General features: G+C 45.0%; 1 protein-coding gene across 3 annotated transcripts in view; it reads right to left on the bottom strand.

Annotated features, from left to right (window-relative positions):
• Nucleotides 1-14,558, bottom strand: part of col11a2 (collagen, type XI, alpha 2) — a 47,626-nt gene that overhangs the window by 19,186 nt on the left and 13,882 nt on the right. Inside the window, exons 5-15 of one of the 3 annotated variants that reach the window (XM_046362209.1) lie at nucleotides 13,821-13,943; nucleotides 5,059-5,178; nucleotides 3,255-3,461; nucleotides 2,200-2,253; nucleotides 1,892-1,933; nucleotides 1,729-1,791; nucleotides 1,316-1,390; nucleotides 877-963; nucleotides 580-636; nucleotides 339-392; nucleotides 45-98 (exon numbers count right to left, since the gene is read on the bottom strand). In XM_046362209.1, the coding sequence (XP_046218165.1) occupies nucleotides 45-98; nucleotides 339-392; nucleotides 580-636; nucleotides 877-963; nucleotides 1,316-1,390; nucleotides 1,729-1,791; nucleotides 1,892-1,933; nucleotides 2,200-2,253; nucleotides 3,255-3,461; nucleotides 5,059-5,178; nucleotides 13,821-13,943 (936 nt within the window). Of the gene's footprint in view, nucleotides 1-44; nucleotides 99-338; nucleotides 393-579; nucleotides 637-876; nucleotides 964-1,315; nucleotides 1,391-1,728; nucleotides 1,792-1,891; nucleotides 1,934-2,199; nucleotides 2,254-3,254; nucleotides 3,462-5,058; nucleotides 5,179-7,097; nucleotides 7,960-13,820; nucleotides 13,944-14,558 lie in introns of those variants that run through there. The other 2 variants (XM_046362210.1, XM_046362211.1) reach the window with 2 other exon arrangements.

Below are 14,558 nucleotides of genomic sequence, written 5' to 3'. Positions count from 1 at the left end.
GGATTCATAAATACAGTAATGGAGATCAGATTGCGCTCACTTACTCTTCTTCCTGATTTGCCGAGAGGGCCGCTCAAACCCTGTGGTCCTCTGGGGCCCTGAAAAAAAGAATAGATGTCTGTGATGAAAGCCTGTCTGAATTGAGTATCGATAATAAACACATGAAGAGAAATAGTCTCTCCTACTACATTACAGTTGAGGGAAAACAACCGTCTCTTAGCAACTGACCAGCACTACAGTGGTGTAAAGGTACCTGTATAAAGCCAATTTGTGGTCTGAGTCAGATATATGGGGAAGAAATGTCCACAGACGTGGTTCTGGGATGAATATCTCTTTACCTGAGGCCCAGGATCCCCACTCTCACCCTTCAGACCAGAACTTCCAGGGGTCCCCTGACATAGAACAGAAACAACCATTATTGCGGAGGGACACACAGACGTCAATCAAATAGCCCAGTCACTCTGTTTACTTTATCCCCGTGGTGATCTGGGGACCATCTACACACGGTCAATATTCTTATGATACATCGACAGACTGTGATTGGAGGAAATGTGACGGAGGAAAAGGGACGGTACACACCAGAGGTCCTGTGCGTCCAGTGTAGCCCATTGGTCCGGGTGGTCCCTTCAGAGCCAGCTAAGAGAAAGGAGTAACAACAAGAGGCCACGTCAGCCCTTAGCCATTACTCAGACCATTTTGAACACATGAGAACTGCGCTTAAGGACACTGACCCGAAAGAGATCGCATTCAACCTGCATGTTGTCTTATGTTGTGTTCGTTAAATCATTCGGGGTGTTTTTGTAGTGCGTGCTAATAATATAATAATGCTGTGTGATAAACCAGTGTGACGGACAGTGTTGAACTCTCATCCCTCACCCTGGCCTGAGACAGAATGGCCTGAGCCTGGGCTTCCTGTGCTGAGACCATGGGACCCTTGTCTCCTCCACTGCTTCCAAAACGGAACTACAGAGAGAGAAAACATACACTTATTCCCAATTAAGGCAGTTTGTCATCTTCAACCTTACGACTCAGTACTGGAGTCTGAGTCGGGGAGAAAGAAACAAACTGATGAAGAACAGAGTAAAGATTAAGACTGTTCAGAGACAAGAGAGAGAGAGAGAGAGAGAGAGAGAGAGAGAGAGAGAGAGAGAGAGAGAGAGAGAGAGAGAGAGAGAGAGAGAGAGAGAGAGAGAGAGAGAGAGAGAGAGAGAGAGAGAGAGAGAGAGAGAGAAAAGGTATGGAAACGAAAGGGGAAAGAAAGAACGTAAGAGGGCCGTAGGGATGATTGCCAGACGGGCATCAGTCGTTCACTCACGGGCAGCATGACAGACGTTCCGGGGGGGCCAGGGACGCCATCGGCACCGGGGATACCAGACTTTCCAGGGATTCCCTACAGGAGGAGATACCAGCACAGCACAGTCAACCACCACAACAAGACAACTAAAGCCATAGACAAACAATACATCAAGGTTAACTTGTTCAGAAACACAGATATACATTAGATAGTAGGTAAAGTAGGACTCCCGAGTGGAGCAGCGGTCTAAGGCACTGCATCACATGGTTCGAATCCAGGCTGTATCACAATAGAATACCGTGATTGGGAGTCTCATAGGGCGGCGCACAATTGGCCCAGTGTCGTCCGGGTTTGGCCGGGTAGGCCGTCATTGTAAATAAGAATGTGTTCTTAGGTGACTTGCCTAGTTAAATAAAGGTTAAATAAAAACTCACCCTCTCGCCAGGATCACCAACAGAGCCAGGAGGGCCAGATGGGCCATTAGGTCCGGGGAGACCCTAAGGGAGAAGAAGAAAAGTTTGGGATAAGTACAGTAATAAAGGTATTCTATTCTATGAGACGCATTTCAGTAGAAAGAGGTGGATGAAATGCACTTACTGCTTGTCCCTCTGGTCCCGGAGGTCCCTCAATCAACATACCCTGTGAAGAATGTCAAACATGGGGGACTGAGAGACAGTGGTGGTATTTCAATGTCAGACGTTGCTACTTATTTCCATATCAATTCCATCCACAGGAAATTCGGGGAATCCTCTGGCCTTGTGGTAACTCGGTGTTCGGGACAGCTAAACTGTTTCTTGTGAAACATACGTTGACTACTGAATGTCGTGGTGCCCCCTGTAGATGAGGAGGTCACAGTGCACAGGGGTAGCTATAACAACGAAACGACAACGTAAATGGCAACTCACAGGCTCAAGGACAGCAGGCTCTCCCTTCTCTCCTTTTACGGCACTCACTGAGGCCTGAGGAAAACACACATGTAACCCACAATACAGCACAGTCAATGCATATGCCTACAGACCCGACACACACTCCACCAAGTGCTTTGGTCAAACCTGCCGACATGGCGTGTAGCCAACAGGTTGAGGTAGAAATAATCACAGGGGTAGGAAATAGTCCTAAAAGCAAATACACGAATAACAGTTGATTCCCACGTCACCCAAAGGTAGCTCAAAATTGTTCTATGGCACGGCCTTGGAGAAATGCGGTGTTGTAGCGTTTGTTTGTAAAAGCAAGGGAACTATTTTAGAGGTTAACCACTTCTCAAAAGGCATCGTTTCATAGGACATTTTGTAGCTCCTTATCAAACTGGACAAATCAATGGCTCATCACCAAGTTACAGAAAACATACCTGCAAAGGATGTGTTCTGGGTTGATAATATCACATACACAACATAGTATTAATGAGAGATACATTCAGTACAGACAGAATACTGTATATACTGTGGTCTTTACTACCAAAAGGCAAATGAGCAGAGTGGGTTTGAATCATAAAATGGTCACCAAAAATATTGCTATTTACAAGGTTGTAGAAGCAATAAAGTTCACCTGTTTTATGTCCGAAATACTATGTAATATTAAGAGTACTCTAAAGAGACCACAGTGTCTAAGTGTATAAACAAATAATGTAAATAAGTCCAGACCCTCGTTGGGCGCCAACTTTTATCAACTCTCCTCACTAAAAAGTCTTCAGAGCATCCTTCCCTTGGGGCGACCTATAGCCTACATTTACATTTACATTTAAGTCATTTAGCAGACGCTCAAGCTTAATAGCAAGTCCAAATGGAGACATACACATAGACAGGCATTAAAAACAAATGAGATCCGAGCCAGATCATTTGCTGCGCCTTTAGTACCTCTTTGTGTATGCATACTAACTAGAGTATACACCGAGTATACACAAATCCTATTTCAGCTCCTGCTAGGATTGAAAGAAAGATTTGGTGGAAGCGCAGTGACTTACGCCTCCCTCGTCTGTCACAGCGGACAGGGCGGGGCCCATGTAGCCGTCAGTCGTCTCTCCTTCGGGCAGAGGCTCGTTGTAGTCCTTGTAGGAATAGTCGTATTCCTTCATGCCCAGGTCTCCAGTCACATACTCCTCAGTAAAGGCCTCGACCTCACCCCCTGCCTTGGCCAAATCTACCTCCTCTGCCACCAATGTCTCCTCCACCTGGGGCAGAGCGATGACGGAATGGAGGTGCCAACAGAGAGAAAAAGAGCAAAGAGAGAAGGGAGAGGAAGACAGGAAGGAAGGAAGAGGATCATAGAAAAGAAATCCAAGACATTGACGAAAAGTAAAGTGACAGTAAATGATAGATGAAGAAGCAGAGAGATACCGGGAGAAAAGGAGACGGCAGAGAGTGTGGTAAGTCTTACCTTTTACAAAACACAGACACTGACAGAGGGACATAGAGCATAGTGACACCTGGTGGACATCAAAGGAACAGCCAGTTCTTCCGGACATTTCCTCACCAAAGCATGGAAAGCTTAAGGTCCATTCATGCTCCATTAATATCGCCACAATTTTCATGAAGGGCCTTCTGGCCCTTTGAAGCCATCATCTCTTACAAATGTAAGCATATTTGTGTTTATTCTTAAACTTATAATAATGGCATGTTTCCACCAAAGCTTCTAGGGTTTATCACCAGCTTGTGTGTTTGTGTCTAATGATTGAGTTAACTGAAAAGGAAGCACAATAATTGTGGGCTAGCAATATACTAACATTATCAAAATTAAGTGTGTGAGGGAAATAAAAGTGGTGATGGAAATTTCACAATTCTTTACCTAGGCAGTTTTACATATTTTAAGAGGCCATTCTACACAATGGAGATTAAAAGTTGGGTAGCAATATACTAATATTTTAGTGTACAAGACTCACTGACACACACACACACAAGAATGAGGTGAAGCCCCCCCCACTTTGTGAAAACAAAAGCAGCTGCTATTATGCAAAGCTATTACTATGTTACTTTTCCCTATTCAACTTACCACTGCTGGTTATGTAAAACATTTTGTAACAGGTCCAACATTGATCACATAGATACAAATGACTGAATAGAATGCTGGCTATTGAAATAAAAGGAACCAATTTATTTCTCAATAGAAAACAAATCTCAGAAACATTTTTCCAATGATTTACCATTTCTTCTTTGAAGATAATTTTTTTTTAAATGAAACGATTCATATAAAATAAAGAGAACACATACAACAGAACTGTGAGGAAAGAGTCACACATTCTGGCTGATAGGGCTGAGGATAGCCACTATAATTCTCTCAACAAAATGCAGTTCCCGTATGCGGTCAAACAAGAATGCATGATATCCATTCCTCCGCAGTGTATATCAAACATTCGTACGCGACTTCCATTTTCTCAAGACTGTTGTTCTTATTTCAAGACTAAGTGTGTTATCAAATTAGAATATTGATATGAGAACAAACAAAACATGATCTTGGGTTTAGGGAAAATGAGAGCCACATGAAAATGTCTGATACGCCAAAATGAATGTGATTGCATTCCTCTTTGAAAAAGGGTGGTATGTCTCATGGCTCTGGTGGCAACAAAATGGGTAAGTGTGTTATGGTGCGTGACAACCTGTTAGACCACTTTGTTGCACTACCAGATGGCTGGGCTCACCTCCACAGAGATTACTAGGAAGTATATAACAGTATCTAATAATTCATGTTGTATTGACTTTAGCCGGGGAGTGTTTTGAACTAGTGTGATATCGATGGCGTCTTCTCCCACTGTTTTTCTATGTGCGGTTTACCTGGCCAGTTGTCCCTTCTTGTCCAATCACCTCACTCGCTGGCTGTAGGACTGCCTCCTCGTAATAATAATCCGTCTCTGTAGGGGTGTGGCCAGCCTCAGAATTTGCAGTTTCTACATCCTGATTGGTCAGGTCAAGAAGAGGTGGGGGGCCAGGGTGGAGGTAGGCGGGTTTGAATGAGAAAGGGTGGTTAGTTTTAAGATGGTCAGTATTATGACTGATGTGTTTAAAGAAAAGATGAGACACATTACAGGGGATGTTTGTCAGGTAAAAAGGGCAAACATCAAATAGTTTTGCCAAAGAGTTCTCTGGCAAAACATGTTTTCAAAGTTTAGAAATGTCACTTTGAGCTAGAAATACATTTTAGCAGTTCATAAAATCTTGATGACTAGAAATGTTGCCATCCGCAAGATTTAGGAACGGTCCTTGCTAAAATGTATTTATTGAATTCCTGAAAAACGTTGTCTGGGAAAAAAAAGAGCCACAAAGCCACGATAGGTTCATTAGGTCAAGTCTGCTCTTCTGCTGATGTCAGAAGGTTGGAGAAGGCCTCAACTTGACCACTCCTGGAGAGATGGATTATCACTGTTATTAATAGTGGATGCATACTTTGTTTGGTCTCCTCTATGAAGTGGGAAAGACTTTAACCAGAGACACGGGGAAAAGTTTCAACCACAAAAAGCAGCCTCACAGAACAAGTTCAACAAGTTCCAAATAACCTCAGAGCAGAGACATTCACAATAACTAAATACTTACTTGTTTTTCAAACCAGTACTTATCTGATAACTGTAATACATGGCTTTGACATATATATATATATATATACATACATATATATATCTTTTTTTTAACCATCTCAGAGCTTCATTACATTGACATACTCGCCCATCTCAATTCGACTTGCATGTTAATAGTAACTGAGCCAGAGGTCTACGACGTGCACAGAGTGGAGTTGAACTGATACCTAAGCATGTTTAGCGTGCTTAGCTTTCTGTGAGACTGCTTCACTCATATTTCACTCCAATATGATCAAGACGGGGGGGACACGTCTTCGAGAGAACCCACGTTTGAGAGGAGAGAGAGAGAGAGAGAGAGAGAGAGAGAGAGAGAGAGAGAGAGAGAGAGAGAGAGAGAGAGAGAGAGAGAGAGAGAGAGAAACGGGAAAAGTTGTATTGTATTGTCTACAGATTGTGTGGGTACATATGTCTTATGTCTCCCTTTGTCTGTGTAAGAAACGCATGCACACAGGTCAATCCCTTCACTAGCGCGCCACTCAATGACGAAAAGAAGACAACAACAGGCCCCGTGTGAACGCTGAGAACAGGTTCTGAGTTTCAGGAGCTTTGAAGGGGAGTTTGTCAGGAAACGGAGAGGAGACTGTACAGGTAGCCATGCGTCAATACGACAGTCTGTTTTCCCCCGCTAATATCATATAGGTTCTGACCATCATATTGATCATATGATATGTAAACGGAGGAGAGGGTCCAGGTTGGTATGAGCCAACTTCCTTTCTGAGGACCAGGCAGTCCACCACCTAGCTAGGTTTTTCACACTCAATTCCATAGCTGTTAGTGGTTGAGTCGGAAAAAAGAATTGCAGTCCCAACGAATGCAAATTCGTCAGTTGCGTTTAACTGTGCAGTTTTCGCTTTATAGGTGTTACATCCACGATTTGTAAATGATATGAATCATTCAGACAAGTATAAAACAGTTACGTCTTACATAGGTATGAGTCTGAAACAAATAAGAGTCACAGCTTTTCTGTGTCACTGTAATCTATGTACGTAACATACCCATAGTGACGGTATGTATCGCTGTATGAAAATGGTTTTACCAAAATCATTTGAGAAGTGAGTCTAAAAAAGTATAAACTCTTTACGCCTAAAACGAGGCACTAAAACTATCATCTGTTTAAAGTAGAACTACAAGCTTGTTGAACAGACATTTGCAGTCAAATCTGGATGGAGAACGACCTGGTTCCCAGAAGGGATAGCTGGAAGATACAGCTCTGGACTGCCACCATGGGCTCTTTGTTTGTACCTGTTGATAACCGTTGCCCGTTTCGTCTTCGTTTTTTCCGGCACAGGGACGACGGTGCCACTGTATGCAGTCTTGCCGAAGGGAGGCATTTTTTGGGTCATCGATTTGATGTTATTTACATCAAGCACCACCTTGGTTCTCTCTGGCTTCGGTGCAGCAGGTTCTGGGCTTGGCAGCTCTTTCTTCGGTGCAGGTTTGAGGAAGGGAGGAACTTTGACGACAACTGACTCTCTTGGTTTGACTTTAGTGATCTCGGTTTTCGCTTCCTTAAACTTTGTGGCCTCGGGTTTTACGACTTTAACTTTAACTTTGGTTTTTGCTACCACTACTTTAGTTTCTGCTTTTGCTGGTTTCACTTTGCTGACCACAGTTTTTTCTACTTTAACTTTAGCGACGTCTTTTTTGGGCTGGACTTTAGTGGTTTCAGGTTTTGCTGCTTCGGTTTTGCCATTAGCTTTTTTGTCACTGGCGCTTTTGCCGTTACCACTCACTTTCTTATCCTCAGCGGTTTTACCGTTGCCATTACCACTCACTTTCTTATCCTCAGCGGTTTTACCGTTGCCGTTACCACTCACTTTCTTATCCTCAGCGGTTTTACCGTTGCCATTACCACTCACTTTCTTATCCTCAGCGGTTTTACCGTTGCCGTTACCACTCACTTTCTTATCCTCAGCAGTTTTACCGTTGCCATTACCACTCACTTTCTTATCCTCAGCGGTTTTACCGTTGCCATTACCACTCACTTTCTTATCCTCAGCGGTTTTACCGTTGCCATTACCACTCACTTTCTTATCCTCAGCGGTTTTACCGTTGCCATTACCACTCACTTTCTTATCCTCAGCGGTTTTACCGTTGCCATTACCACTCATTTTCTTATCCTCAGCGGTTTTACCGTTGCCATTACCACTCATTTTCTTATCCTCAGCGGTTTTACCGTTGCCGTTACCACTCACTTTCTTATTCTCAGCGGTTTTACCGTTGCTGTTACCACTCACTTTCTTATCCTCAGCAGTTTTACCGTTGCCATTACCACTCACTTTCTTATCCTCAGCGGTTTTACCGTTGCCATTACCACTCACTTTCTTATCCTCAGCGGTTTTACCGTTGCCATTACCACTCACTTTCTTATCCTCAGCGGTTTTACCGTTGCCATTACCACTCACTTTCTTATCCTCAGCGGTTTTACCATTAACTTTGGCCTCACCATTTAGTTTCTTCTCAACTACAGGTTTGCCATTGACCTTGGAATTACCATTTACTTTCTTCTCAACTACAGGTTTGCCATTGATTTTGGCCTCACCATTTACTTTCTTCTCAACTATAGGTTTGCCAATTACTTTTTTTTCGCCTTTTTTCGCAGCAGGTGTGGGCTTGGCCACTGGTGTGACTGTAGTGGGTTTGATCTTGTTCAGGAGGACTTCAATTGCAGTAGGTTTGGCTTTGGCTGGTTTGGCCGGGTAAAGCTTGGCTTTGCTGGGCTTGGTGGCAGCAGGTACGGCTTTAGCTGGTTTGGCTGTGGCCTCAAGCTTAGCATGCTCTGCTTTCGCAGGTTTTGCCGACTTAACTACTACAGGTTTGGGAGCCTTAACGACTATAGGTTTGGCCGCCTTAACGACTACAGGTTTTTCTGCCTTACCGACGATAGGTTTGGCCGCCTTAACGACTATAGGTTTGTCTGCCTTAACGACTACAGGTTTGTCCACCTTAACGACTACAGGTTTGTCCGCCTTAACGACTATAGGTTTGTCAACCTTAACTACCACGGGTTTGCGTTTGTCAGCATTGCCATTGGCACCCTTCTGTTGTGCATGCGTGTCGGTTGTGTTGTGTTGTAGTTCATGAGGGTGGGTGGGTGTTGAGAGAGAGGAGAGGTAGAGAGATACAATGGGGGGTGGGAAGGGATGAAAGCACAGGGGATGGATAGATGGAGAGAGAAAGACAAAGGTGGATGTTTTGAGACAGTGATTTAAAGATGGCTTAGGCTTGGGTGATTTACTGAGACTGTTCTGGCATTACTGGATACAGCAGAAAGTGGGCAAAGGTGCTTTACAGTTCCTATAAAGAAAAGTTGTTTCAATGTAGCACTGGAAAGATGGGAACTGAGCATTTTAAAGCCAATTGAAACCTTGACTAATCGGAGCAAGGTAGGAATGGTGCTATGTGCCAATGACAAGACTTAAATTACAACAGGGGACAGTGTAGAATTATATTTTTGGAAGTCAATGTAATACAATGTGTAGCCTAATACTCAGCTCGTACAGTGCAATGGATGCTGATCTCTCCAGTAATGCCATTCTCCATATTAAAAAAGCAGCATCTCTGTGCTAATGACAAATGGAGCCTGTGGCTTGCGGAGGCACTGGGGATGTAACGGTCAGGTAAAGCTGTAGCCTCTGATGCACTGAGCCGTCCAACTGCGAGAGAGCTGTGAGCTCATAGCCACAGAGAAGCAGCAGCATTGGGTGTCAGGCGAACAAAAGTTTGTTTTACTGGGGAGTGATCTGATATTTTAACAAGTGAAGAAAATACACAGATGGGAACCGATATATTCAAATTCAGGCAAATACAAAAATATGTACAGTGTGTGTGCATATATGTAGAGAATAACTCATTGGACATGCTGTGGGAAACATGTATATTACACATAATGAGATATAGACAACAGAAAAGGGACATTGAAAAACACAGGTATTTAGACAGACAGTTAAACTGAGGCACAGAGAGATTGACAGACACATGGACAGACAGGGGCATATTTATGCCAGATCCAGGAGAAATGCATAACCATGGATGTACAGGGGGACAGACACATTGATACCTTATATTAACCAAAAGACAGGTAGACCGATTACAAAAGTCAAATATGTGGAAGCATGCAGTAACATTTATACGCATGAAAAGCAGAAATGCAGAGGTTAATCCCAGAAAGAATCAGACATGCAAATGATGTTAATACAGACACACCTGATACATGACAGCCCTTTCTCACCCACTGCTGTCTGAGTTGAATAATCCTTCCTTATCCTCAGCTAGTCATTTTGTACAATTGCTCTGTTGTTTTGTCATAACTGAGACTCAAACTGATGAGACTCAGACCCAGTGATATGATGTATGTCTACCTTTAATGCCTACTTTCATACAAAACATGTACTGCATTAATTAAGTTGTTATTTCCAAGTTGAGGGTAATAATCATATGAGCAATTGCAAAAAAATGATAGCAAAATATGTAAAGTCCATTGTTTTGTATTCATTTATTTTCCTTCCTTCTCTTGACAGTTGGTCCGGCCCAGTGTGGCCAGAGAATAAGGGAGAGAGGGGCAGTGGGACAGAGAATAAGGGAGAGAGGGGCAATGGGACAGAGAATAAGGGACAGAGGGGCAATGGGACAGAGAATAAGGGACAGAGGGGCAGTGTGGCCAGAGAATAAGGGAGAGAGGGGCAGTGGGACAGAGAATAAGGGAGAGAGGGGGAGTGGGACAGAGAATAAGGGACAGAGGGGCAGTGTGGCCAGAGAATAAGGGAGAGAGGGGCAGTGGGACAGAGAATAAGGGAGAGAGGGGCAGTGGGACAGAGAATAAGGGACAGAGGGGCAGTGGGACAGAGAATAAGGGACAGAGGGGCAGTGTGGCCAGAGAATAAGGGAGAGAGGGGCAGTGGGACAGAGAATAAGGGAGAGAGGGGCAGTGGGACAGAGAATAAGGGACAGAGGGGCAGTGTGGCCAGAGAATAAGGGAGAGAGGGGCAGTGTGGCCAGAGAATAAGGGAGAGAGGGGGAGTGGGACAGAGAATAAGGGAGAGAGGGGCAGTGGGACAGAGAATAAGGGAGAGAGGGGCAGTGGGACAGAGAATAAGGGAGAGAGGGGCAGTGGGACAGAGAATAAGGGAGAGAGGGGCAGTGGGACAGAGAATAAGGGAGAGAGGGGCAGTGGGACAGAGAATAAGGGAGAGAGGGGAGTGGGACAGAGAATAAGGAGAGAGGGGGAGTGGGACAGAGAATAAGGGAGAGAGGGGCAGTGGGACAGAGAATAAGGGAGAGAGGGGCAGTGGGACAGAGAATAAGGGAGAGAGGGGGAGTGGGACAGAGAATAAGGGAGAGAGGGGAGTGGGACAGAGAATAAGGAGAGAGGGGCAGTGGGACAGAGAATAAGGGACAGAGGGGGAGTGGGACAGAGAATAAGGGACAGAGGGGGAGTGGGACAGAGAATAAGGGACAGAGGGGAGTGGGACAGAGAATAAGGGAGAGAGGGGAGTGGGACAGAGAATAAGGGACAGAGGGGAGTGGGACAGAGAATAAGGGAGAGAGGGGAGTGGGACAGAGAATAAGGGACAGAGGGGAGTGGGACAGAGAATAAGGGAGAGAGGGGAGTGGGACAGAGAATAAGTGGGACAGAATAAGGGACAGGGGGAGTGGGACAGAGAATAAGGGACAGAGGGGCAGTGGGACAGAGAATAAGGGAGAGAGGGGAGTGGGACAGAGAATAAGGGACAGAGGGGGAGTGGGACAGAGAATAAGGGACAGAGGGGCAGTGGGACAGAGAATAAGGGAGAGAGGGGCAATGGGACAGAGAATAAGGGAGAGAGGGGAGTGGGACAGAGAATAAGGGAGAGAGGGGCAATGGGACAGAGAATAAGGGAGAGAGGGGAGTGGGACAGAGAATAAGGGACAGAGGGGCAGTGGGACAGAGAATAAGGGAGAGAGGGGAGTGGGACACAGAATAAGGGACAGAGGGGCAGTGGGACAGAGAATAAGGGACAGAGGGGGAGTGGGACAGAGAATAAGGGACAGAGGGGGAGTGGGACAGAGAATAAGGGACAGAGGGGCAGTGGGACAGAGAATAAGGGAGAGAGGGGGAGTGGGACAGAGAATAAGGGAGAGAGGGGGAGTGGGACAGAGAATAAGGGAGAGAGGGGGAGTGGGACAGAGAATAAGGGACAGAGGGGCAGTGGGCCAGAGAATAAGGGAGAGAGGGGCAGTGGGACAGAGAATAAGGGAGAGAGATGTGTGTGCTGTACCTGGTCCCCCAGTGCCCCCACATTGTAAACATACCTACACATACTCATATATACGACAATGACAACATGTAAATTACATTCATACAACATTAATAACACACTGTTAATACAATGTGATAGGTGAGGTGTAAAGAGGTGATGTCAGAGGACGAGTGGTCATGTGGATGACAGCACGAGGAGGGTGGTATTACAGAGGAGAGTAGGGAGAAACAGAGTGGCAGGGAGAGAGGCATGACGACCTAAACTTTATTAATATGATATTGAAAAAAATGTAACACACAAATTTAACTTACAAAAGGGATGTCTTACAGCAAGATAAAATGATGTCATTATTTTTTTCATGTACTGAGCCTGAACCTTATTTGTCTTCACATCTCTTTCCCTCTGCCTCTCTCTCTCTCTCTCTCTCCCTCCTTTCCCTCTATTTTGATTCTCTTGCTCCCCTTTTTACCTGTTGAGTGGGGCCCCTTGGTCGGGGGGAGGTGAGGTGGACAGAGGAGGGGAGGGGGGGGGGGGGGCTGTTGTTTCCCCATAATAATAGAGGTGCTCATGGTCATCTTACTCCTCATCAAAGTACCGAGAGAGATGGGGGTGTGGCCAAGAGGGTCGTGCAGGCAGAGGAATGGAGGCAGTGGAATGAAGGACAGGAGGTGCGAAGAGTGAGTTTCAAAGGCAGAGAAAGGCAGAGGGGGTGGACAGGAAGGCATGAAAGGAGAAGTGAAGGGGGAAATATGGTGGGGATGAGCGCCTTGGAAAAGAAAAGAAAAGCAATGTTTTTCGACTCATTAGGACTCCATGTGTTGATTAATGTCTGGAGAGCTATTATTAATGGAGACACACGGAGGATCTTGATGAATGAGAAAACAAACGAACTGAATAAAACCACAACGATTTATATTCATTCCACAGCACTCATTTCAGCAGCATTTCTAACACATGTTTTCTGTGATTGGTGCATCCAACGTGATAATTCTCCTTATACTCATGAAATTAAACGTAGAGAAGCAGGCTACTTGTATCATCCTCTTTCCCCGACCTTTCTGTCTTCCATTTTGTTCTAAAACGGCCTTTTATTCCAGTTGAGTGCATATCAACTGCGATTCAATGCGTGTGTGTCTACATTGCAATAAGTCTTGCACCAGGATTTCAACAAGCACAAACAAATGAAAAACGTCATTCTTCTGATGAGTTTCTCATAAGTTTGCCTGTATTACTGTAGTACTACGGCATTGTTTCATGTTGTATTGTTTGTAGTGGAAGAGAAAGGGCTCTGCTCTTATTGAATTCCCTCAGAACACACGTAGGTGAGGGGGAAAGTGGGTAGATACAAACTCATAACGCGAGAGGACAGAGCAGCACTTCCTGGAGCTGTCGATGGCTGGGCGAGGATGAGGCCTCACTGCCTTCAGTGAGCAGAGGGGTTTGTGTGGACATCCCTTCATATCACTGTATATTGGGGCTTGGGATAGCGGTACTGCACTATGCTATCCTGTGTTGTGTTGCACTGGGATGCGTGGTCCTGGGTTGCTTTATGCTGTGGCCGTGATGTTTGAAGTAGCTGGACTGCAAAGAGAGACTCTAGTGACGTGAGCTCCAAGTGGTAAACGTACTATAGAAAACTGTTGTGACTTGTGGTGGCGCATTGGCGAATCCTAATTCCCTTCCAGGTTGCTGTTCAGTGTCTGTGGTGTTTTGCTGTGTTACTCACGTATGTGTTGGGGTCCTGGGACTGGGTCTTGGGTAGAGGGGAGTCACAGTCGGGGCTGTAGTGTTCACAGAAGTCATAAGCAGCCTGAGGGTTGGATGCGATCAGCAGCTGTTGGATATCGCCCTGTGGGAATTAGAAAACCAAAAGAAAGCCTCATTGAAATGAGAAGTAATATCATTTGAATCAATTCCTGAGCTGAAAGGAGATCCGCTGCCGTTGAAGGGAGAAGGGTTGATCGGGTTTTTGCTGGACAAACAAGAAGAAGAAGAACATGAAGGTTAACGAAGAACACTGCAGTCATTGTGAGAGGTTCAGCTTGGTAATGCCATAACATGGTAGCCAGTTTACTGAAGCAGATATTAATGAAAGTGCTACCATTACAACAGACAGTAATGGTAACCGTGTCCCAGGAGACTCCACATTCCTGGCCCCCTTTTCCTTTCAGACCACAAACCTGTAAAAACTTGATCGGTCAAAGAAAGAAGTTAGACCCATTTTCAGTCTTTCTACACATTCTGTTCAGGAAGGAGAGGAGATGAGAAAAGATAGCAGTCTAATAATATTGGGACAGGTATATCTCTATGGTACTAGTGTCATGTATGTCTCTATGGTACTAGTGTCATGTATGTCTCTATGGTACTAGTGTCATGTATGTCTCTATGGTACTAGTGTCATGTATGTGTCTATGGTACTAGGGTCATGTATGTCTCTATGGTACTAGTGTCATGTATGTCTCTA

This window comes from Oncorhynchus gorbuscha, linkage group LG09, assembly GCF_021184085.1.
Source record: "Oncorhynchus gorbuscha isolate QuinsamMale2020 ecotype Even-year linkage group LG09, OgorEven_v1.0, whole genome shotgun sequence".
Taxonomy (NCBI): domain Eukaryota; kingdom Metazoa; phylum Chordata; class Actinopteri; order Salmoniformes; family Salmonidae; genus Oncorhynchus; species Oncorhynchus gorbuscha.
The sequence above is the reverse complement of the archived record's forward strand: the minus strand, read 5'-3'. Positions and strand labels throughout refer to the sequence as shown.